Source organism: Sprattus sprattus, assembly GCF_963457725.1.
Source record: "Sprattus sprattus genome assembly, chromosome: 10".
Classification (NCBI taxonomy): domain Eukaryota; kingdom Metazoa; phylum Chordata; class Actinopteri; order Clupeiformes; family Clupeidae; genus Sprattus; species Sprattus sprattus.
The window spans coordinates 5,117,137-5,143,144 of NC_137908.1; the positions used below are offsets into that span (position 1 = coordinate 5,117,137).

The following is a 26,008-nucleotide window of genomic DNA, read 5'->3' on the forward strand; positions in this document are numbered from 1 at the left end:
GTTATCTTTCAAATGTTTTTCATGTGCAAAATCTCCTTTCAATTAATTAAAAAGAAAATCGAGTGATATTTGATTTAGCAACAAGTTCAAATTCGTTTTTTTTGTTCATGCCTTACATTATTGCTGAAATTGGCAGCTACCGGTAAACACAACCGTGGTTTTTTTTTGTCAACACTTTACCATTTGCTTTTGGATTTCATATGGCCATTCATTTATACATTTCAAGATTGTACACACCTGTGTCCCTGTGTCAGAGAAGAAGCCTCTACATCATAAGTCAGTTCTGCAATGCTGGCGCAACTAGTCCACACATAAACCCAACATAACATAGTGTAGTCTACCCAGCCATTTACAGAACAGCACAATCCCCAACATTCACTTAGAACCTGTAGCTTCAACCTACACTGCAGTTCATTTTTAATTCTTTGGTAAGGAGGAAAAAAACAAATAAAAAAAACATTTTGAACGAATGTTTAAAAAGGTGGATGTAGAAGTTTAAGAACTGAACCTTTTTCACACCGTGTAGACATGTCTTCCCCAGTCCTCTACTGCTTCTTGGCCTGCTCTGGAGTGGCGAGTTGTCTGCTTAACAAGTGTTAGTGTTTTTCCGTGTTTAACCTTGTGTGAGGGTGTGTATGTAAATGCGTGTGTACGTATATGTGCACCCCTGAATTATTTGGGGAAGGGGGGGGGGGGGGGGGGGGGGGGGGGGGTGGGTTAGGGATGGGGTGGAAGAAGAATTTGTAAATACATAACGTACAGTAAGTGTTGAAGTGTTTATTTTTTTGTGTCGGTGTAAGTTCAATATTTTAAAGGAAATAAATATGTATTCTCTATAGTGTTTCATGGCACACACAAAAAAAAAGATCAACTGTAGTTTTATCTTACACTTCAAATGCTTATCTCACTATGGCTTCTAGCAATGGCCCATTCCATTTTATAGATTTGTCAGCACAAAATGCAATAAACTAATACCATTTTATTACAGCTTCTGTGTACAAAGATTTATTACGACACGACGTTCACAGGAAACGACAGGATATCCTACACACTCTTACTTTTTTTTTTATTTTAGCGACACAGATCTTCAAATATTTACAAAGTCACAAGAATGTATAAAAGCAACATTACTGGTCAAAATTGCCTTAATTCAGGGCTCACAGTTAATGCACAGTCAATCTGTAAATGTAATCGTCTAGTTGCCAGAAATTCAAAATTCTATGACAATAATAATAATAATTGAAAAATGATGGCCAAAACAGGGAAGTCACTAGAACGGCTTTTTCATTAAAAAAAATTCCACATGCTAGTGCAGGCTTAGAAAAAGAGCATTTCTTAAAAATAAAATGCATTTATGAACAGCTAAAAAAAAAAGAGAAGAAAAAAATTAACCCACACAGATCACCACTGGTTCTTAGAGCAGAGCCAGCTTTGGAGCCGACCCAGACCGGCCGACAACAGCTACCTGTGAGCGTTCATCCTCCATCTAACCATTTGAGACACAGGAAAACAAAAAAGAAGCCGTTTCAACTGGTTACAGTCTAGCCCCGTCTAACCCTCCAGTCCATAGTGGTGGAGTGGGGGTTGGGGTAGTCAGTAATGGCGGGGGTAGTGGGACATTGGCATACCCGGTGGCATACCAGGTGGCATACCTTGGCCCATACCCTGACCCATACCCTGACCCATGCCCTGACCCATGCCTTGACCCATGCCAGGGCCCATGCCAGGGCGAGGGGCAGCGGGGGGCGCACTGCCCGAGTTGACCAGGTGGTTGATGGACGGGCCGCTCTGGATGAGTGTGTCCAGGGCCTTCTGCACGCTGGGGTTGTCGAAGTTGATGCCGCCGCTGCCCGAGGAGAGCTGAGGGCGCGGGGCGCTCTGGAGGGGGGGCGCCATGCGGCCCGGTGGGGGGAGGCCGTAGCTGGTGGGGGGCACGCTTACCTGCGGGCGGGGCGGGGGCCGTGTCATCATCCCCTGGGTGGCGGACGGGCTCATCTTGGCCATGCCCGCGCTGGGGTGGGAGGGGGGCATGCTGGCAGACTGGGCGCCCAGCGAGGAGCCATAGCCCTGGGGCTGCGGGGGCACGGCGGAGCTGGTAGGGGGCGGCACAGAGCTTCCCGCCCCGCTGTTGAACAGGCTCAGGATCTTGGCCTGCAGCTCCTGCTGGTGGTTGTTGGCTGAGGGGAGGGAGGGGGGCGGGTGACTGGGGGGCTGGTGGGACACGGCAGACATGGGCATGGGCTGGGCAGGGGGCATGGCTTCATGGGGCATCGCTGGAGCTGCATGAACAGCGTGAGAACCTGCACGGCAACACACACACACACACACACACACACACACACACACACACAGACACAGACACACAATTACAAACAAGGGTCACCTGGGTGTCGGTCAAAACTCAATACACACCAAGCAATACAATTACATCGGAAGGATATCCTGATTATAGCCATCCGTCAATCGTTTCGCACAGAAATAAGACTGGACAGTGTTGGGTAGAATAGGGCCACGGCCACACACACACAGTGCCAGTATGTGTGTGTCTATAAAGCAGACATCACATCAGCGTAACAGCTGTATTTATTTAGTTCTACAAAAAACATTCGCCATCATCTGGATTTAAATGCAGTGGGTTTTAGTGTCTGATGTACTAGCTGTGGTGGCCTACCAGTGTGTGTGTGTGTGTGTGTGTGTGTGTGTGGTGGCCTACCAGTGTGGGGATCAGCGCTGCCTCTGACCAGACGCTCCCGTTTGTCCCGCAGGTACTCAATCAGGTGGTCAAGCTCCTCTGGAGTTAGGAACCTGAGAGACAGAGACCGAGACACAATCAATATAGACAGAAAAATAGCTCGACATGCTGTCATTACAGCTTGAGCACCATTATAAGCACGTCTGTACATGTGGTGGGTGTGCACTGTGTGTGGGTTTGCAGTTTAGTAGGATTGGAGTGGAGAATAGACGTATTGCCCTGACCTGTTTTCTGATGGAGGTGCTAGACTGCAGACACACTGGGTGTGAGAGAGTGAATGTGTGTTTGTGTGTGTGTGTGTGTGTGTGTGTGTGTGTGTGTGTGTGTGTGTGTGTGTGTGTGTGTGTTAGAGACTGACCTGTTCTCTGACAGTAGTGTGACTGTGGACAGAAGGGAGACGGGGTGTGATTCCTGGTCGAGCTCTCTCAACAACACATCGTCGGCCATCTTGGCGGCCTTTTGGGCGATCTCCTCGCGCTCCTTGTCGCGGTGCTCTGCCTTGTAGGCGTGGTAGTTCTGCTCGACCAGCACCATGGCGTCTTGCATGGGCATGTTCCGGTGCTCTGCACACACCAGGAAGGGTTATAACCACAGACTAAACACACACCAGGAAGGGTTAGAACCACACACTAAACACACACCAGGAAGGGTTAGAACCACACACTAAAACAACTTCAACACCACTTTTCTTCATTTGAGGCAGCTGCCTACAGTGCATCAACCAAAAAGGTTGTAGAGATAAATAGCTGCACATTTCCCAAATTCTTGACCAGTGAACCGGTTCACCTCACCAGACCAGTGACATTGCTCTCCCGCCATCATAATATACACGATTCCAGGGAAATGCTTCAGCCAAACACACTTTTAAAACTGCTTTGCCTTAAAACATCCAAACATTCCCTAATGTCACCTACGGCGAGGCCTTTTGTGCTTTCACAGGAGTTTGATCTGACCATACTTCCGTAGTATTTAAAGCAAATAATGATGCCTGATCACCCTCTAACCTGCATTTCATTTAAATGTGGCGGGAAACAAAAAGCCCCTAATTTACGAGCTACAATGCCCGCGGGGACACAGGTTCGATTCTGGCCTGCTCTCGTTTCCCGATTCTTTCCTCACCTCTTCACTCCTCCTCTCCTCCTGTCCGAAATACTTAACTGTCCTATCAAAATAAAAGGCTAAAAAGCCTATAAATAATATAAATCTTAAAAAATAAATAAAAATAAAAATGTGGGCGGGAAGGGTGATGGGAGGGGAAAGTACCTTGCGGCGCGCCTTTTGTCCTTTAACAGGAGCTTGGTCTGACCATACTTCCGCTGTATTTAAGTCGATAATGACGCCTGATCACCTTTCCACCCTCTAACTTATCATTTAAATGTGGGGAGCAGGGTTGATGGGAGGTGAGGGGAAAGTACCTTGCGGCGTGCCGAACAGGATGTTGACGGTGCAGGATCGGTGCACCTGGTGCTGCTGGGTAATTATGATGGCGAAGGGGGTGTGTGCGCGCCCCACGTCCTCCAGGGCCTGCGACAGCGACACCTCCGTGTTCAGGAAGATCAGGTCCACCACCATGCCCAGGTCTCGGGCCTTCCTGCCCACCGTCTCCGCGTACTCTCTGCTCAAACACACACACACACACACACGATTGAAAAGGTCAGTGTTAGCCATATACTCCTTATGGGGAGTTATAACTCCTATATACTAACTATATATACTCTCCTATATACTCTCTGTTTATACACACACGATTGAAAAGGTCAGTGTTAGCCATATACTCCTTATGGGGAGTTATAACTCCTATATACTAACTATATATACTCTCCTATATACTCTCTGTTTATACACACACGATTGAAAAGGTCAGTGTTAGCCATATACTCCTTATGGGGAGTTATAACTCCTATATACTAACTATATATACTTTCCTATATACTCTCTGTTTATACACACACGATTGAAAAGGTCAGTGTTAGCCATATACTCCTTATGGGGAGTTATAACTCCTATATACTAACTATATATACTTTCCTATATACTCTCTGTTTATACACACACGATTGAAAGTTCAGACAAAAGGTCAGTGTTAGCCATATACTCCTTATGGGGAGTTATAACTCCTATATACTAACTATATATACTTTCCTATATACTCTCTGTTTATACACACACGATTGAAAAGGTCAGTGTTAGCCATATACTCCTTATGGGGAGTTATAACTCCTATATACTAACTATATATACTTTCCTATATACTCTCTGTTTATACACACACGATTGAAAGTTCAGACAAAAGGGCAAGCGTTAGCCATATACTCTTATGGGGAGTTATAAGTCCTATAACTATGTCGTGTGAATCTAGGCCGCAGACTTATTTTTAGAGATGTGTGTGTGGCATTAATATGCTAAGCGCTATATCTACGCAGTCCATTTATCATTTGACGGCTGAGTCAGGGACTTACTTCTGTGACTTATTGACCACGATGACGGAGCAGTCGACTGGCCGCTCCGTGTCGTAGCGCCGCTGAAGCTCCTCGTAGTACTGCCTGTAGAGCTCGTTTCTTCTGGCCTCACTCTCTCGTATACGATCCTCTGCACACACACACACACAGATCATACGCACGTTAAGGAAGAAGCACACTTATTGTTAATCTAGGGTTAGGTTATTTTCTTCTGCACTCACTCTCTCTCGTTTACAATCCTCTGCAAACGCAGAGATCAATGCTCACGTTAGGGGGGAAAAAAGCACACTTATTGTAAATCAGAAAGGTCACCAACCGGTGGCTTGTGGGTAACTGCCAAAATACACAGATTATTTGCAGTGACCAAGAAGATGGAATGCGGTCAGGCCACAGATAACAGCAGTCCATACATGGCACGGATTCTATTCATAAGACCATAAGACCCACACCGGGAACACAATGAACCCGTTTCATCCAGTGCTGTATAGAGAGAGAATAGAACCACTCCAGTTGACTTCAATGGAACGTTTCTAGTTCCCCCCCCAGTATGGCAGCACATGAAGCAGCTCAAAAGGTTCTCAACATTGGTGTTAGTAAATGCAATCTTATCTGTTTTACCAACTATGTGAACTGCGGGAGTGCTTCCCTCATGCATTCCACCCACCGGAGTCACTTGCTATCAGTCACACCTCGCCTCCGCTAAATGTCAAGCAACAGCCCACAATCAACAATGGAGAGGCAGCCGAATTAGCTGCTAGCGGTCACCATATGAGAAAACAACATCCACATTTAATGTATGGATATACATAAATATAACGCCTTAAAGTCTGCAATTCTGGCATAAGGTTGGAGATATCGGAGCTCAATAGCCAATCAAATTACCCCCCAACCCCACCTTCAGTGCTCCTGAGGCAATCTTCTGATTGGTTGGACTTGGACAGAGCCGGAGCTGGGTACAAACACCAGAGGGTTTTTGGTAGTGCACTAGGGCTGGGACGACGCGTCGACGTCATCGATTACGTCGACGCAAAAAATACGTCGACGCAAAATATTTCGCGCCGATGCATCATTTTTTTTGTTCATCCTTATTCAATTTTCAATTTTATTTTGGAATTAAAGGGCAAGCCTGACTCCTGAGCATGTTGGAATGCTTACGTTCCTCCACACAAAAATAAGCTGGTTCTTTGTCTTTAACCATGTATTCTGTTTTTGAGTGTTACAGACAACATTTTTATGACCTGGTTAGGTGATTTTCTTCAATTTTCTTTTTTATTTTGGAATTTTGAAGAGCAATAAACAAACACATATTGCAATGTCAAGGGATTCATGTTTTTTTCCCCAGATGTAGAAATCAACATGTATAGTAAATTGCTATTAGTGAATTAATGGGGAGATAATCGAATCGAACTGAAAAAAATTAATCGTTAGATTAATCGATGCATCGAAAAAATAATCGCTAGATTAATCGTTTAAAAAATAATCGTTTATCCCAGTCCTATAGTGCACACACTAAAGGGACAGCTAGACGATCATGAGGAGCAATTTGATGGAAATAAGGTGCAGATCAATAATCAATATATTGTTTTTTGACATTCCTAGGAGGCAGGTCTAGCACCTGTGAGGGTCCAAGTTAATACGTATTGGCCTTTGTGATGACTTAATTGTCCTGGGGGGTATAGGGGGTAGGGGTAGTAGTAGGGGTTTAGTGCCAAACCTGGATAAGCTAACTCCGAGTACGTGGTTAACCTCCGAATAAAGGACAGAAACTCACCTTCCGGTTCCCGGCGGGCACCATTCCATGGCTCTCTGTAGGGCTCTCTGAATGGTTCCTTCTTGCGGTAGTACTCATCCTCTCGGTAGTGGCGTTCATAGGCATCATCCCTGCAAGCCAATGGTGCGTTAGGGGTTTGTGGATATTTGATTTAACACTCGCACTCATACCTTCGTCTAGACATTTGCCATCACCTAATCCCCTTCAAGGATTTGGGGAAAAAAAAAAAAAAGAAGATGAAGTGCTCACCTGAAAGTAGGGTCCTTTTCTCTTCCCTCAGGGCCCCGGTAGCGCTCATAGGCAGGATCTCGGGGGTCGTGGTCGCGTGGAGGTCCGTGATCGCGGGGGGGTCCAGGGCGTGGCTCTCGTGAGGGCTCACGGGGCGGTCCAGGGCGTGGCTCTCGAGAGGGCTCACGGGGGGGATCCCTCAGGTCACGGCCATCTCGGTGATCTCGTGACTCACGACCGTGCATAGGGGAGCGTGACCGAGGGCGGGCATCCCTGCCATCCCCATACCCACTGTATGGGTGCCTGCATGGGACAAATACCAACCATCAGAAAAATCTACAGAGTGCAGAAGTTACAGACCACAAGAGGATGGCCTTTAATAACCATTTAACATCCATTCCTAGGTTTTTTTTTTTTTTTACGAAGACCATTATACCACGTGAAACAGTGGAGATTACGCAAGTTAATTTGGTGCAACGCAAAACCATATATGGAAGAAGTTAAAACGACAGAGGCAGCGAATGGATTTCTTCTTCGGAATGAACAGCAACGGCTGCTGGACTAGGACGGCCTTTTGATATTGCAGAACGGCTGCTTCAGCACCTTAGACAGCATGTGTATTCACACCACAAAGGCAAGAAGGTCTTCACCCTAGGAGTCCAATGAGACAGCTGGTAGGAACGAGTTTCTTGTGGACGCACGGGTTGCCTTTAAAGACGACGTACAAGTGAATAGTAGACTTTGTTTCACGTGAACTTGACGGAAGGTAGTTTTTTTTTTTTTTGGTTTTTACCACGACCGGCTGAATGTTTCAACGACAGTATTGACCAAGTCCACCTGGTCAAGCCATTGCCTAGGGTTTAAAGGACAACCTTGGCAGGGTTCACTTGTCCTTGCGAATCTTAAGGTCTGCTCGTAGTTAAGGCAGATAAATAACGCACGATGACCACTGAAACCTAGTTCCCAAACTGTGGCACCTCCAAACTGCCACAACGATTAATTGTTTTGAGACGCGAAACCTTCACAAGGTGGTTATATATTTTTAATGTTTTTGCGCTATTATGGCGAGTTGACAACCTTGAAAGGCACTCTTTGCTTATCCATCCAACGCATTGAAGGACAAAAGACGCAACATCCCTGCAGGTGGTGCTCGTCCCGTACCCTAGTTATTTGAAGGCGATTGATGCGAGATAAACGGACAAATGTTTTGGAAACCCATGTTTAACCAACATCTTAAGGTTATGATGGATGTTTATAAGATAGTCGCTTTGAGCAGAACGTAAAAGAAATGGTCGATTTTCTTTGTTGACCAAAATGCTAACCCACGTCCAGATTATTAGGATCTTTTCCGACGGAGGTTTCACACTGAGCAAATCCATGGGATATGCGGTACGAATGTGAATTACATGCAACACAAATGCAAACAATGCTCCATTTCAAAGCAGACTATTGTCCACTGAAGTCATTTCAATCCGATAATGTACGATACGATAAAAAGTCACTGAGAGAAAAGGACACCCACAGAACGACTTTCTTATTTTATTTAGTGAACTTCGGATGGGAGAAGAAAGAAAAAAAAGCTCAGGGTACAGCCCATGTACTATCAGAGTTCTTGTTTATATCTCGAGAGAAATTGAACCAGGGATCGCACGACGAATTGAAGAATGGACGACGCGTTCGACGAGGACGCAAGCCAAGATTGTTGTGGAAAACAAAAAACAGAGAGCATTACCAGATGGGAAGAAACGCTGTTATGTCTTCACATCCGAGCGTTACATTACCTTCGAGGAGGGCTCGGCCGGGATTGAGCTTTACTGTGTCGTCGTTCCGCTGCCATATTTATATCTGAAAATAAACCAATCCACACATTCAATATGAAAATGAAAAAAAGGAAGGAGAAAAAAAAAAATCAATAAAGCGTCCAAAGAAGAGATGCTTTGCTGAGACCCATTGCTTTCAAATCTGAAATACACCATAATTTTATTTATTGTGAATTTGTACATTTAAAAGCATAATTCGACAAGTTGTATAAAACCATATAGAGCAGTGGCGGTGGGTTAACTTGGCGGGCTCCAGATGACTTCCAAAACAGATTTGAAAACTTAATGTTATTATTGTGCTCTGTATCACAATGTATTGCTTCTTTTCCGTACAATACATCTTTTTATTTTATTGTAAGACTTATGGATGGACTGACCTTGAAGTTTCAATCCATATCACAGACCCTCCAAAAAAAATTGTGTGATCGTAGTGACTCACAAGTAAATTAAAATGATTTATCAAAGCCAGGTGTCTGCATCGATCTACTGCCTTCCTACATTTTAAAACAGGCAACAGGGCGTTTTCTAGTTGGAAAGTGGTACCTCAGTCCCAAAAAAATTAACTATCAAAAAGGAAAAAACGTAACCGCTTACACACATCCTAGCTCCATGTGCCATAAAACCTTGAGGCAATGATAATTTTGCAGACAATCAGATTAATAGATAGAATTTAAAGAAAATGTCCAGCTGGAGTACAAAGCTGGATGTTTTTAATGCACCAAATAAAATTCAATGTAGGAGTGTTTTAAAGGTATTTTTTTTACCTGCTCTGGGAATAAACTTTACACTAAATGATACCCTTCCACCACAAAAGGTGAATTTAGGAGGTACAAACAGTGACCAACCACCATGATCATTAAATAAGCCAAGAGCAGGGTTGTTGAATGATTCTTTTTTTTTTTAAGTGTCTGACACAGGCTGACAGTTTAGTGGTATTCTACGAATTGTTCCCACCGCCACTGACATGGTACATTAACATCTATCATCCATGTGCCTGTACCCATCACGGTACTGATAGCAATTACTCATGAGCCAAATAAGAGGCAACAGGTATTCTTGTGTTGGTAGTTTAAGCAAGCTTATTTATTACATGGACTGGATTCCAACATCAGAGGCGTCAAAACCAAATTTCAACAAGTCATTTGAAGCACAGACTGAGCATTACGCAAACGGATCAGTGACAAAACATTCAAAGAATCCTCTACAAACATGTGAATGCTAGACAAAACCCCAAAAATCTGGAAATGTCACTGATGCTCAGACAGAAATATTCTTATTCTCTAATTTTGACCATGTTGGTTGGTTTTATGTGCACCCCCATGTAGTGACTAGGCTTGCCTGACAGTCTTATCAAGGCACCAGTCAGGTCTTACCTAGTTTATACCCTTTATAAAATCGACCGTTTTGTCCCGCCTTTGCAGCCTCTGCCTCTTCCACTCGTTCAAACTGCACAAATCCATATCCACGGAAGATGGACAAGGCTGTTAAAAAAGGAAGATTTTTTTTCTTTGCGTTTTAACCTCAAAAGCAAGAGTGGTTTGAGTTGAGCCTTAAGAAGGGTGTATTTAAGTCCAGACCACAAAACAACTCGTCACAAAATATTTGAAAATTAAGCTTAAAATTATACTTGTTGTGTAAATACTTAGCAGGCATATAGTATTACGAAAGAATCGAACATGGATTCTGAGATTTTTGAATGTGACAAAATTCAGGACAAAATTTACTTTTAGGCAAAGAAGCATCTACATTGAGATTAACTTTTCAGATCCGTGAATGATGGTTCTTACTAACCATTTATCTTCCCATATTCTCTGAACACTTCTTCCAAATCCTTCGTGTCCATTAGTGTTGTCGGCAAATTTCCCACAAAAATCCTCCTTTCCAGGTCGCGGGGGTCATTGCTGTTGGTGGTATGGCGCACTGGGCTAGCACTACGGCTTCTTCTGCGAGACATCGCTACTGGCTTCCGGGGTGAGGACCTGTTCTCTCTCTCAACTCTTAATTGGGTCTCCCCTATGTGCTAATGAGCTTTTAGCAGGTTAAGTTTTCTTTTCACAGGTCCCGAAATCACTGGTGGATCAACAGGGAGGAAGAAGAAGAGAGATCCGCATGGATAAACCATCTCAGAGGAACACAGCAAAAAGAAAATATTTGGCACAACAGAGGAAATGTATGATGGTCAGCTGAATGGACAGCATTCACAAAATAAAAGCAGGCATCCTGAAGGTTGAGCTTGGGTTTTATTTGGATCGGAGGAAACTAAGAGTTGGAAAAATGATTTATACACAGTACTGCAATATCAAATCGTAAGAAGGAAAATGCATCAGACGCCAAATATGAATGATTCACAGGTTCATGACAATCCTAAATGTGTGCTAAACTATTACGCAAACCAAGAATGGTTTCTTGCACAGTTGACAGTAGGATGCAAATAAGATATCTTCATAACTGCATTGCAGTTATAGTATTGTGACATTATGGGGCTTTTCTTGATTCTCATCCATGACCTACAAATGTCCAAACATGCTTTGCAATGGTCTTGTCCTCTGATACCATTTAAAGGAATTGCTTATTGAGTAAACCAGTTTATCTAATTTCTTGAGAAGGACCAAAATGGCTTGCTCCAGAAAAATGTGTCACTAATTTCAAAATCAGTTTGTTTAGTTGATTTGAAATCCTACTCAAATGATAATCATTCAAAAAAATCGTTGAACTGAGGGCCTGCATAACGACAGCATTGTCCATATTTGGGTTAAACCCACAACCATTCTTTCAACTAACAAAAGCAGAAACTATGCGTTTGGGATTTGATCCGTCTCTAGTTAACTTCATATCATGCTTTCAAAAAACAGTGCAGGCTCCATATTTTGCACCATTCATTTTCTTAACATTTTCCCCTACCGTCCTATCAGAGCAAAAAGATCATATAGAAATATTTTCATGATAAATACATTTGACTTTGACGATCAGAGTTTCGTGTTTAAGAAATCCAATTCTGGGAACTGCGTGTGCAAAATGTAGTCAAACCCAGAAAATGAGGGCCGCCATACTCAAAATTAGGACGTGGATAACTTGGCGATGCCACACAGCACTTGACGTTTAGCTCGACGTGTAGAAAAACAGAAAATGCCTCTGAACGGGTGTTGATATGGGCCATCAAATGATGCCAAGCCAAATTGTGTATTAATGAGAGTCTGGAGCGAGCGAATAAATCAGGTACATATTCCAACTTCCACATTAACAAGACCACAAACATGTTTAATGCATTTCGAGAGGTCAGAATGCCATTTAATGTTGCAAACATCATTCTCGTAAAATATCGGAAATAAGCCGGTCATCTTGCTATGGACCAAGACATGCGGTATAAAGTTACTACCTGATTAATTCATCACGATGAAGTAACAACCAAGCCAATGTTAGTGTGAGCTATCCAAAACTCGATACCACCAACTAGTTAGCTAATGATAAACTGGTCCATTTCAGACATCCGGCTACCTAGGTTACTACGGGCAGGCAGATAAAACAAGGCCACGTCCATTTTGAGTGCACTTTAGCCTGCCGGCTAACAGCCATGCGTTTCCATGCTACAGCTTGCAGATTTGAGTGTTGACCAAGCACATACGCACGAAGCTGAAACTCGTGAATCTCACGTTGGATAATTAAATATATCAAACTTGACGTTGCTAAATGTTGTAATTAGGCAGTACTGGCATATATAATACATGAAAACTAGTGTAACGTCGGCTTCGTGGATAGTTAATACTCGCTAACTAGCTAAGCTGCATCATTAGCTAGCAAACACAGGTGAAAGCTAGAACACGCTAACTAGCTGACGTCAGTATTCAGACTATTCAATATTCAAGGTCAATGCTGCAAATTATTTACACTAACCCCTCACCACTAGTCTAAGAGTTTACATTTGACCCGTAGGCTTAAAACGAACTCACAGTTAGCTACGTGGCTAACCAGCAAAATAGTACAACTTGGGTTGACTTGGCTAGCTAAATATTCTTATAGTTAACCTGCATACAGGCGTTATAGCTACATCAGTTGTTTTTTTCCCCTAACAAAGTAGTTAAGGGGAAAAGTCCATGAACTCTTGATGTAACCATATCCAAGATTATAACCCATAATTCTATATATTTGGCAAAAAACGTAGCCAAGCTTAGCCTTAGCTTGCAGACAAACCTTCCTTCATTTTGGCAGCTAGCTAATCAAAATAGCCATCATACCTAAGCTAACTCATTGTAGCTAGCTAGCTAGCTAGCTTGTAATCTGAAAGGAGAAATGGCCCTGCGGACTGGCTGACCTGCTTGACAGCGCCTTCGAATACAACACAACCACTTTTATAATCAACGTTAGGGCATCTAAACATGTTCCTTACCTTAATCCTGTGATTTCCAGATGGTCCAAACCCGACGCTTGTCCTCTGCAAACTAGGCCAGCCCGCCTAACAATTTAGTTGAATCAGAGACGCGGAACGAGTCGAGAAAGCGGAGGTAGGAAGCCGAAGTTGGACATCTAACCCGGCCCTCGCGTTACGTCAGAAACCACGCCTATGTCCAACATGTCGACTCGAGTCAAACTTCCAGTGGACCTCTTCTCTCAGTCAAAGTAGGATCTCCCAGTATGTATCCCAAAAAAGGTGTACTTTTTGTTAAGGTTTTTGCTTGCAATTTAGTAATGGTCCTCTATAAATCTGTACGGTGTTCAGGACTCGTGAATAGACTTGGACTCCAGCATGCATTCGGACGGGGATATTGGAGATGAGGACTCGGACTTGGTGTGTTAGTTTGTAGCCCATAATAATTTGCCCTAAGATATTGATAGCTATTTAAATACTAGGTGTGTCAAGCGGTTAGAAATATATCTAATTTATTATATGAGTTTGTGATTCATTGCTTTTAATTAATCACAGATATGTGGCTCAAACACTGGGGACTCAAGATTTCGACTTAAAAAAGCGGACTGGAGGTTCTTCTAAGTTCGTCTTCTCTGATGAGTCCGATTTCACAGTAGGTGCAAGACTCTCTGGCTTGTAGGCCTCTCCAGGTCTCCGTCTAACCATCAGACGACCATGTGTTGGGCAAAGCTGAAAATTGGACTCATCAGAGAAGACGAACTAGAAGACCCTCCAGTCCGCTTTTTTCAATCATTATGGTCTATTACAAACCTCAGCCAGGCAAAGTACAACGTTGTCCCGGAAGAAAAACTTGCTTCCTTTTGCTCTGACACTGCTCCCCAACTCTGAGAAGTGTTTTTTCCAGCAGGGCAATGCTCCATGCCACACAGCCAGGCCAGTAAAGGTGTGGATGGAGTACCACCAGATCAGGACCCTGTCATGGCCAGCCCAATTTCGAGACCTGAATCCCATAAAAAACCTCTGACATGTGATCAAGAGGAAGATGGATGGTCACATGCCCTGAAAAGAAGCCGAGCTGCTTGAATTCTTGCGCCAGGAGTAGCATAAAGTCACCCAACGGCAAAGTGAAAGACTGGTGGAGAGCATGCCAAGACACATGAAAGTTGTGATTTTAAATCAAGGTTATTCCACCAGATATTGATTTCTGAACTCTTCCTAAGTTAAAGCATTAGTATTGTGTAGTTTAAAAATGAATATGAGCTTGTTTTCTTTGCATTATTCGAGATCTGAAGACACTGCATCTTTTTTGCTATTTTGACCAATTGTCCTTTTTCTGCAAATAAATGATCTAAATGACAATATTTTTATTTGATATTTGGTAGGAATGTTGCCAGTAGGTTATAGAATAAAACAAAAATGTACATTTTACTTTAACACATACCAATAAATAGTAAAACCAGAGAAACTGATAATTTTGAAGTGGTCTCTTAATTTTTTCCGCGGCTGTATATGTATGCAAATTCAGGTGCACGAGAACACACGTTCAATGTAAGAAACCTCATTCAGGGGAGCACAGCCGAGAACACTTCGGCTGCGTAAGAATACATTTTCAGGCGTTCATTAATCTGGCGGAGATCTTTTTCTTATGTTGGTTTCCCTAAGTCCATAAGAAACATTTCAGAAGAAACATAGAAAGTGAGGCCCATTGTCCCTGAACTGGAACTGACTGAGATCTCTAACACCCACCCCATCCCTAACGTTACTCTCAGGCAGTATGGCTTTTCGCTTTTCCCCACAGACGTGCAACCGACTCCCTCATGCTGACCGCACCAGTCAGCCTGTCTTTGTTTGATACTGGTAAAATTAATTGATAACATGATTATGTCTTTGTATAGCCTTTTAATCGCAGACGTATGAGGTTACCCTAGCTTGAACCCCTTAACTACTGTATGTTGGTGGCAGGAATTTTAGACGTCAACCTGCAGATTCGATAGAAAACTGAAACTGATTTTTCGCAGCTCCAAGAGGCATCTTGAATAAAACAACGCTAACTCCAGCTCGTACCGAGGATCTGGACCAGAAGCGATGCCACTTGTCTTGCAGAATACGTAAGTTTGTTGCACAATAACTGTACTAGCTGTCAGCAAAGAATTTCTTAAATGATCTGAATATGACAACTCAAACACAAGTCAGTTGTGGACCTGAGTTGCTTTTGTGTTTAATGTTTTGGAAAACTGCTTTATCTGATTCAGATTCTGATGAGGAGGAATTTTGAAGGAAGGAAGAGAGAGGAGTGTGTGTGATTGTTAAAGTTCTGAGTTTGTTATAAAATAAATAAAGAATGTATAACCATAAGTGAATAAATAGTGAATTAATCATTTTTTATAAGAAAATGTGTATTGGTTGTTTTATTTAATCAGGTGAAACATTATAGAAAAGATAGTCACACACAAAAGTACGATGACAAAATGATCACTGGTGAAAAAGATGGCTGGTAGAATTTATCATTAGAAAATGAATACCGGATGTAATACCAGGAACTTGTTATAGAGGGCTGTATTATTCTCAATACTCTCTCATGTTTCACTGTTTACTGCTACAGGGTCTGAGTTAAGACACTATGTGAAAGTAACTAAATATTGAAGTATTAATAAGATAGTTACGATATGATCATATAAATTATATGATCATTTAAAGCATCTGTGCAAAATCTCCTATCATCTCAAAAACATCTCCAAGCTCCGCCCCACTTTAACCCTGCCAGATGCTGAGAATCTCCTCAAGACTGGACTACTGCAATTCACTGTTCACTGGGATCACTGGCAGGAACATCCAGAAGCTGCAGTACATCCAGAACAGCGCTGCCAGGATCCTGATGAGAGTCAGGAAATACAACCACATAACACCCATTTTACACTCACTACACTGGCTCCCTGTCTCATCCCGCATTGACTGCAAAGTCCTCCTACTCACACCCCAAATGCATAAACGGTCATGCACCACCCTACCTGCAAGAACTCATCACTCCCCAAACATCAAACAAAACCCTCAGATCCAAAAACAGTTTGCTCCTGCAGGTCCCAAACACCAGGCTACGCACCATCGACCGGGCCTTCTTTGCAGCGCCGCGCCTGTGGAACAGCCTCCCTCTCCTACCACTTAAGGGCAACACAGACACTAGACTGTTTTAAGACTGGCCTAAAAACTTTTTTATTCAGAAAGGCGTTTCCTACTTTTTAAAAAAGTATTATTCTTTAAACTATGCTTTTGTTATGGGCTGTTTTTAACTATGTAGCACTCTGAGGTTCTGTTTGAATGTAGAGTGCACTACAAATTAAATGAATTATTATTATTATTATTATGTAATCTAGAACTGTACAGAACTGAGCGTTTTCTGGCATCAAAGGTTCAGCAGATTGCGATTGTGCCAGTATTACATCTGATGGATTAGCCCTTATCCACCAGTGTGGTCTGAAGAGACAGCAGATGTAATGCCAGGAACTCTCACGCTTGGATCAGCCAACAGAACTTGAGCAGATCCTGTACCACCCTGTGATGTGGAAGAACGCTGGCCTGCAAAACAATATTGCAGTTTAAAATCACAGCACATAGGCCTACATCCTTTTAAAGCTGATGACTTTCATGCAGTATCATTTTAACATGTCCAGTGCTGTGAGTAGTAAAAAATAAATAAATAATAAATAATAAAAAATACTAAGATTAGAGAGCTAATTAGGTAACAATTAACAGGTGTGCCTTGTAAACACCAACAACAGCTTGGATTTATAAGAGTAGACAAGATTGTTATTAACGTCTGTACTGTACCTATAAAAAAAAATCTAAAAAAAGGTCTTCTGTTACTACATACTACATATTGACAATAAGGATGGAGACTATATATTTTACGATGTAACCATCACAGAATGGAATTGATCAAGCCGTAAAAACATTAAAAAACATGTTTGCTGATTTCTATGAAAACTGATTTTGCATGATACAGTACAGTGAAAATTAACATTACAGTACTAAAGTAAACAAGGTCTTCTCTTACCTCGATAGTACAAGTAGTACACTAGGCCACCCACAAATGCTACAAAAAATGCAGCAATTGACGACATCCCAATAATAAGGCCTGTAATAAAACAATTACAAGTGCGTTAAGATACACAATAAAATACCAATAATGCTGTGAGTTTTACTTAGCATAAAACAAAATAGCATGAAATTCTAGATTAACATCATTAGCTCTCATAGACTTATAGCATCGCCATGTAACTTTCATGCGAATAAAAGAGCTTTGTTTATTTTCACATATTTACACTAGTATAGGCCTACAAACTATCAGCCTATTAGGCCTATTAGACATGTCGCTGTCATCTCCCTAAATTATCCCAAAGTCATTATTACAGTGTTTTGAAATCTACGTTATTTACATCTGACTCAGAAAACAAACAGATATTCAGAAATCCCTGTTACTGATGGACATGGCTGTAAGTAGGCAGCCCTCTAACTTTGACCTACTTTTACCTGTCCTGTAACTCGCATCAAGATCAATACAAACACATCTGTGAAGTGTAGATTTTGAAATTTGAACAGAATGCCACAGCGATCTTTTTCAAGTCAAAATATATTGTTATTGTCATATTCTCTTATCTTTAATCCTTATATTAAGACACAACAAAAGACAACAACAGACACAGAGTAATGTGTGAGAATAAACATCTCCGCCATCTCACCTGAGGACCACCCTGGTTCAGTCAGGGTCTTAATGATGATTCCACTTGTGTGTTCCACCTCACAGGTGTACTGACTTCTCTCTCTCTCCTCAGGTGACAATGTGATCTCAGCTCTCTTCTGGAAGGTTCCATCCCCATTGGGCAGCGTCTCTCCCACATGCACATCCTTCTTCGTCTTTACTCCATCTCTCTTCAAGGTCATGTTTATTGCCTTTGGGTGGAAACCTGTAGCGTGAACCACCACTGAAGAGGAGTTCAGGAACACAGAGACCTCAGGGGGCACTTTTGGAGAAAGAACACATGAAGAGAAAAATAAAAAATTATATAGCTAGCGTGAAAATTGTCACCCAAATGTGCACCTTAAAGATGAGATAAAATTAAGGTAGCAGTATTAATTTACAAACATTAATTAACAAGCAAAATGATCAAACATTGTGTAAAATAAGACAAAATCTAGTTCACAGGTACCAAGGGTTAATCTTGGCCATATTTCATGCCTTAATATGTGAGACATTCGTAAGTTAAAAGTATTTTGTGTGCTGCTGTACCTATCTTGTCCAGGCATCCTTTCCAACATTGAAGATACATTTTCAGCCGCTCAATACAAGTCGGTGGATATGGTTCCTTTCCTGCAACCCTGTTTATGTCCGACACATCTTTGCCAGATAATTCATTTTCATGAATTATGGAAAAGTCCTCTCCATCATACCCATTCTGTATGTAACTATGTGTGGCTCCACTCTCGTCCTCCCACCAACAGCCACGTATCCCCTGCAATACATGCATTCCTGCAAGAGAGAAACACATTTAAAGTAACATTACAAAGTAGACCATCACGGGTGAAATACGGTTCTTGTGTACTTAGTTGCAGTTTGACGTCTAGTTTGTAAAACAGATCATTATTGGGAACATTACCACTGATTCAATAATCTGGGGGGAAAAATCACCATCTTTCCTGTCTTGGTCGACAAATGGAGTCTCCACAGGATGAGAAGTGAAAACAGGTCTAAGTCTTTCTAAAAGTCTAGGCCACGATGAACACCTTTTGTACTTTTGTATCGCCTGACACATCTTATACTCATGATTTCAGTCACTTAAAGTAGCAATGCATATGGACAGAGAGTACATGTTTATGTGCCCACTCACACACCAGTGCACATGTGTATGTGCCCACTCACTCACCAGTGTATGTGTGTATGTGCCAGCTCACACACCAGTGTACATGTGTATGTGCCCACTCACACACCAGTGCACATGTGTATGTGCCCACTCACACACCAGTGCACATGTGTATGTGCCCACTCACACACCAGTGCACATGTGTATGTGCCCACTCACACACCAGTGTACATGTGTATGTGCCCACTCACACACCAGTGTACATGGGTATGTGCCCACTCACGCACAAGTGTACATGTGTATATGCCCACTCACACACCAGTCTGCTTGTAATCCTTTTGTATTTGCTCAGTAGCACTTATGAAGAACTCCTGTTCATCCTTTGACTGCTTAGTGCAAGTATTCCAGTACTGCGGATCCAGAACGTCCTTCAAACACGTCAGCACTGGGACTTTCCTCTCTGTGACGCTGGAATAATGAGTAATGATTTCACCATCAACCCTCTCAGACTCTAAATACTCTGGGAAGATTTTGATTCCTGGCATGGCTGTGAAGTGCCGCTGCATGGTATGGTTTGCTGAAAAACAAAAATCAAAGACACTGAATGCTGTAAGAAAAGAAAGGCAATATTTATTTTATTGATTTAACAAGACAAGCATTTATATTATCTATACCAATCGCATATCCAGGCACTTCCAGCTGATTTGAAAGATGAACATATGAAGTAACCTCAATTTCAAAGCTACATAGAAACATTGATGGGCATACAAAGAAACCATTTTGATGTGTGGAATCCTGACAAAGTTTGACACATAGAAAACATTATATTTTGGTGAAAAATAAATACTGAATGTGGCTTAACAGGAAACCAACAAAGGAACAGAGCAAGAACTTTGGGGACATTGAGTCCATTCATATTGCCTTCTGGATCAGCACATTGAACTTCACCTGTAAGGCCACGTTTACACAAACCGTAGATTGCCTGATTCCGGATTCATTCGGATCCGGTACTTTTTTTTTATCGAGTATACATGGAGCAGTGTCAAGAAAATGCTAATTTTATTTGTGTTTACACGGAAACGCTAGAGCAGAGCGGAATGGTTGAATCTACTGTAAAGACGTCATGGAGCATGCCCACAAAGTGTCAGAAGACAGAAGTCGAGATCCAACCAGCTCAGGGGTGGCTAACCAGTCCAGCTCAAAGAGCCATAATAAAACCGAACACACTTTTCGAAGAGCCACACTGATACCAGACCATCAATGGCATGAAATGGTTCAACATAACATAAGAGCCATAGAGAGGAGGTGACGGAGAATAATAATTGTATTTCATAAATGATCATGTTTTCAAAATAGAGAAGAGCAAGGTGGCAGTAAAATAACTAACAACACACTCTCTCTCACTCTCACACACACACACACACTCTCACACACACACACACACACTCCAACTAACTCACTCACAGAAAGAAAAAATCTGTGAACATAACTGTGTCTCAATTACGTTGTTAATGTCAGATATCCTCTGTTAAACGGTGTGCCGTGACAGCTGCAGGTCTGACAGAGACTGCTTTAATCTGTCATTGTCAGGGTTGAGGATAGCAACGACATCACGTGCACAAGACCTCACAACCTCTCCCTCACTATAGTACTTTTTTTGCTTGAGCAATATTCCATGCCACCTGATACGATGCCAACATGACTGTTTCAGAGTACTTCGTGAATTTTCGAAAAAGCTGAGTCTGTTTCTGAAGGAAATAATATCCAAACACTGTTAATGACTTAAGAATATAATAATCAAGTGCCTTGTATTATTAAGAACATTATATGAATCATGTACTTATGTAAGCAGGAACATTGCTTTTCTGTGTTTCTGTGTGTGTGTAGCTTAGAATATTAGGTGCCATTGAGTCTGCATTTGTACAAGAGCATGTTTAGAGCAGAGGTGATAAGCTTCTTCCTACCTTGTGCAAAACTGCCATCCTTGCAATATAGGGAGCCTCGGATGTCAGAGATCCACCACGAGGTTATCCCTGCTGAAAACTAAACTTCTGTCTATATAAACCTTGTGCGATATGTTTATCAGGGCTTCACTTTCAGCCTTGTGTATTCGAATCTACTCACTTTGGAGACCCAATTCAAAAGTATGCGGATTCAGTGACCCAATCCACCGGGTTCGTGTAAATGAAAGGTAGATCCGGACACATTTCTCTCCTGATTTAGGCAATGTAGGGTTCGTGTAAACTGGGCCTAAGACATCGCAAACAACAGGAGACTGTGGATGACAGTGGCCTTCAGGAGATACCCCTCAGAACTCAAGACTGCTCCCCCTCACACTACCCAACAGCCCTCGGTCAACTGTGGAGTCCTTCAAGTTTCTGGGAACAACCATTTCCAAAGGCCTGAAGTGGGAAACCACCATCAACTCCATCCTCAAAAAGTCCCAGCAGAGGTTGTGCTTTCGCTGGTAATGGAGGAAGTATGGTCTGCCACAGAAGCTGCTGTGCCAGCTCTACACCGCAGTCACCAGATCGTCCTGTGCACATCCATCACAATCTGGTTCAGAGCAGCCACAAAACAGGATAGGAACAGGCTGCAGTGAACAGGATAGGAACAGGCTGCAGTGAACAGTAGGGTCTGCTGAAAAAAACATTGGTGCCCCCCGGCCCACCCTCCAGGACTTGCACTCCTCAAGAACCGGGACTCAGTCAGTGAAAATCATTACAGATTCATTAGACCCTGCCCTTCCTTAGACCCTGACCATCCTTAGACCCAGCCTTTCCCAACTCCTCCCCTTCAGCAGGTACTACAGAACCCTGTATAACAAAACTACCAAAACACACAGGAGTAGTTTCTTTCCTGACGCCATCATCCCCACAAACTAGCTGACCAGGATCATCTGCTATGCCATAGATGCTCTTGTTTCTTCAGATAGTTTTGCACGTTGCTTCACATCTACAAGTACTATAGTGTACAAATAATCATACATCACAATTGTATTCAAATACAAATGATTGCTGTGTGCACTACCACAAACACTTTATGTACTGTTTATTACTTGTTTTTTATATATATTCTGTATATTGTTTTTATATTATGTATTGTCTGTAAATAATACGTACATTGTCTGTCTATTGTCTGTCTTGCTTGAGAGTCTCCAACGGTACCAACCGATCAAGGTGTATGTCAACCAACCAACGTATGTCAGGGAGATGCGGATGCTGCTCCGCAGGGTCTCACAGGTAGGACTTAGATAGGAACCCAGGTTAGCATAAGGGAAGGGGTTTGGGTGGGAGAGCCACTCAGGATTACGAACCTGGATTAGGGTAAGGTTATAAACTGAGAGACGATACCTTATGCACCCAAAGAGACCAACGAGTAATATGGCCACTTCATCAGTATCAATGACATAGTACAATATGATATGTAGAGACAGGAAGAGGTAGAAGGAGAAGGATAGGTTGCCCTGTAAATGGTGCACTTAACCGTGACAATTGTTAATTTTGTATAAAAAAAAAAGCATGACATTTCGTACAGTTATAATAATAATAGTCATAATAATACATTTTATTTGTATTGCACTTTACATCATACAGATCTCAAAGTGCTACATATACATATAAGACAACAACAACAATGAACAATAATTAGCAGAAAGCTTTTGAAAAAAGATACGTTTTCAGGCCTTTTTTAAAAACGTCAATAGACTGTGGGGCCCTGAGATGGTCAGGGAGGGCATTCCACAGCCTTGGGGCAGCAGAGGAGAAAGCCCGGTCACCCATGGTGCAGAGCTTAGTTCTGGTGGCTTCAAGGGTGTTTGCGGATGCAGAACGGAGGTTATAGCCAAAGGCATTCCAAAAAGATGTGGATGAAGATGATTTCATGATTCAATATGACGCCCATTGGCAACCGTTTTCTTTTATGGATGGATATTTAATGATATTGAGTACCTAATTAGTTCAATGTATCTACCATTCATTGTTCCTGGGAACAGCAATTTCAATGATAAATCTTTTCAAGATGGCGGCCATGATTGGTATGAAAACTGAATTGCAAAAAAGTTTATAGAGTAGTTATAGAAACATTTATAAGAACTTCAAGCTTGTGCATCTTAATGGTCAAGGACCATTAACTTGTTGCACAACCAAGACTGACTGGAAGCTCTGTATTATATGTCAAGAAGACAAGACACAGGCATTGACATGTCCTTTTGCAGTCCTAGTGAACAGACAAGGGAAGTGAACACAGTTTACTTGCAGAGCATTTGATTCAGTTCCATGAACTGAGCCAGCTACCTTCAACCCTCCCACTTGAAAGAATGGATGAGGCCCAAAGTATTGAAGCAGCAATGATTGCGGAGAAAGCTCAATACCACAAAAAAATGCAGGCTGAAGTACAAATATAACTAAGCTGCAAAGAGCGCAACAACAACACTGGGAACAGGCATTGCAAGTCATGACCAACAGCCAGAATACAAGCACACAAGGTCCAGGTCACCTAATACTTCTGAAATGAGACAAGACACCTGCTTCTTCTGCAGACAACCTGCTGGCCATGATGGCCTTCGTGAAGCTGCAACATTTCAATTGGACCAACGGGTGCGCACTTCAACCTTACTTGAAGACACAGAACTACTGCGGCAACTTAATGCTGGGGACATTGTGGCCATCAAAGCAAAGTATCACATCAAGGGCCTAGTAGGGCTCTATAATCGTGCCAGAGAGGCCAACCTAGAAGGCCTCGATGATAATGGCTAGGGAAATGCAGCATCAGTCTCCGACATTGTGTTTGCTGAGCTGGTCCTTTACATAGAAGAGACCAGGGAAGATGAGGAGACAGCACCAATCTACAGATGGCTAAACTTGCCCAGCTCTACGAGTCAGGAATGTAACAGCTTGGAGTTGATATCAGAATGAACTCTACACGACTGGGGGAGAGGATTCTTGCTGAATTTCCTGATATGCATTAATACAAGAAGGGAAGAGATGTCCTGATGGCCTTTGAAGAAGATGTTGGTGCTGCTCTTGCCAAAGCCTATGAGCAGGACAGTGACGAAGATGCTGTGCACATCGCACATGCTGCACAAATTGTCCGCTGTCAGACATTTGGTGTGGCCAAACCATTTACTGGTTCCCCTGAAAGATGCCAAGAGGACTCTGTGTCACCCCTGATGCTTACCCTGGTGAACATGGTCCTAGAGCAGGCACAGGCATCCAGCATCAGGACCAGATGGAAGAAGAAACATTTCCAGCAGTACTTGCAATTGCTCAGTTGCTTACATTCAACACCCTTAAGCATAAGCGGTCACCAGGGATAGCAGCTTTTGCCAGACACCGGACTTCACAGGAGACACCAGTTCCTTTTTACAAAGGACTGATGCTGTTTGTGCAGAGAATGGCACGTCTGGGGTTGAGCATATCATATGATTGTGTTATTCAGCTCTCCTCACAGATGGGGAACAATGTCTGCCAGCAGTTTCAAAGAGAGGAAGTGGTATGCCCTTCACAATTGCGCAATTTAATTCTGCCTTCTGGTCCTTCGTAAGAAGCATGACTGATACAATTGCGGTGGCAAAAGCAAAGGCATGGGGGGGGGGGTTGTTTACATAAACTACTGAGTCAGTTCACATGACATATCTTATAAGAGAAGTGGTGTGACAGTTTAGCTTATCTCGACGAAAACAAGTTGGCTCCAGTAGACTGATTGGAACACAGTCGAATATGTATAATATATGTGACAGTTAACTGTATCACCAGTATTCATTTGTGGATTACTGCCTGTGATAAAATAGTTAAATGTCATTTCAATTCTCAAACCTGCTTTCTACTTTGACAAATACACCTCATAGTCCTTTGGCTAACTTAATGTAGCATCCATCCTCAAGGGTTAAGGTTCTGCAATCTAACTGGTTTGACCAGAATTCTACTCTCTGAATAGGCAGTCAAGTCCTGCTTCGTTTATCACATTTAAAGACCATTGCTGAATCGACAAAACTAATATGTTGCCTTCTATACTATACAATGAATAGGATCCAAAACAAGTTGCAGGTCATACAAACAGAATAAAAGCATACCCAGCAGCATCATATATGAAGGCAGCGAGATTAAACAGTTGCATTAGTCTGATGAATTGCAGAGATAATTAGGCGTGGGTTTCTTCTTAAAATTGAAACGGTCACGCGAGTTATGACATTTTTGGAAGAGGAAGTTTTAATGTGACATGTAAGAGAGAAATCTCATAACAAAAAGTAATACATCATTTAAAAAAAGGAGTAAAAACTAAGGCTGCATTTTTTACTCGATTGACAGCAGGTCTCCCTTGATCGTTGCTTTTTATTTAAATAAAACTTTTCACATTTGTTCGCCTTTACAAATGGATCAGCTGCATTTAATTAAATTAACGGAAAAAACTCACCGCCATATGATAAGGGTAGGAAGAAAAGGATCAGAACAGCCTGCATTGCTCTCTTATAAGTAGGCCTATAGCTTAGGTAGAAAGGGTGCCTATTGTAACGTTAATCCTACATTTGGCTTGTATTAAAGTCTCTCTCTCACGCTCTCTCTTTCTCTCTCTCAACTTCCTTACTTATAACCAATAAAAGAAAAGCTACTGCATCACTTAGAGTGAGGCAGCGGTTTTGCTTTCGGTTTCTTTAGCATCAATCTTGCAAGACCAGCTTTGCTAAATATTACCTTTCACTAAAAGGTCTGATGAAGTAGGCCTTTTGACCCACAACTAATCAAAAATTGATTTCAGGGGA

General features: G+C 42.3%; 1 protein-coding gene across 3 annotated transcripts; it reads right to left on the reverse strand.

The window, feature by feature from the left end:
• Positions 1 to 1,050: 1,050 nt before the first annotated feature.
• On the reverse strand, positions 1,051 to 13,505 carry ncoa5 (nuclear receptor coactivator 5). 3 transcript variants are annotated; one of them, XM_080846292.1, is made up of 11 exons: positions 13,415 to 13,486; positions 10,822 to 11,100; positions 10,404 to 10,511; positions 8,992 to 9,055; positions 7,232 to 7,513; positions 6,983 to 7,092; positions 5,212 to 5,341; positions 4,168 to 4,367; positions 3,111 to 3,315; positions 2,714 to 2,805; positions 1,051 to 2,300 (listed from the first exon to the last, which is right to left on the reverse strand). In XM_080846292.1, exons 2-11 carry the CDS (start codon positions 10,982 to 10,984, stop codon positions 1,594 to 1,596), a joined length of 2,061 nt encoding a protein of 686 aa, XP_080702418.1. In that variant the 5' UTR covers positions 10,985 to 11,100; positions 13,415 to 13,486; the 3' UTR covers positions 1,051 to 1,593. The 3 variants fall into 3 exon arrangements, with proteins under 3 accessions (XP_080702418.1, XP_080702419.1, XP_080702420.1); XM_080846293.1 differs by lacking the exons at positions 10,404 to 10,511; positions 10,822 to 11,100 and having other exon boundaries at positions 13,415 to 13,499; XM_080846294.1 differs by lacking the exons at positions 8,992 to 9,055; positions 10,404 to 10,511; positions 10,822 to 11,100 and having other exon boundaries at positions 13,415 to 13,505.
• Between the last annotated feature and the right edge of the window lie 12,503 nt (positions 13,506 to 26,008).

Coding starts and splice junctions, on each gene's coding strand:
- ncoa5 (XM_080846292.1), bottom strand. CDS start 10,984: ATGTCTCGCAGAAGAAGCCGTAGTGCTAGCCCAGTGCGCCATACCACC. Junction 2,806..3,110: donor ACACTACTGTCAGAGAACAG/GTCAGTCTCTAA, acceptor TCTGTCTCTCAG/GTTCCTAACTCCAGAGGAGC. Junction 2,301..2,713: donor CAGCGCTGATCCCCACACTG/GTAGGCCACCAC, acceptor GTTGCCGTGCAG/GTTCTCACGCTGTTCATGCA.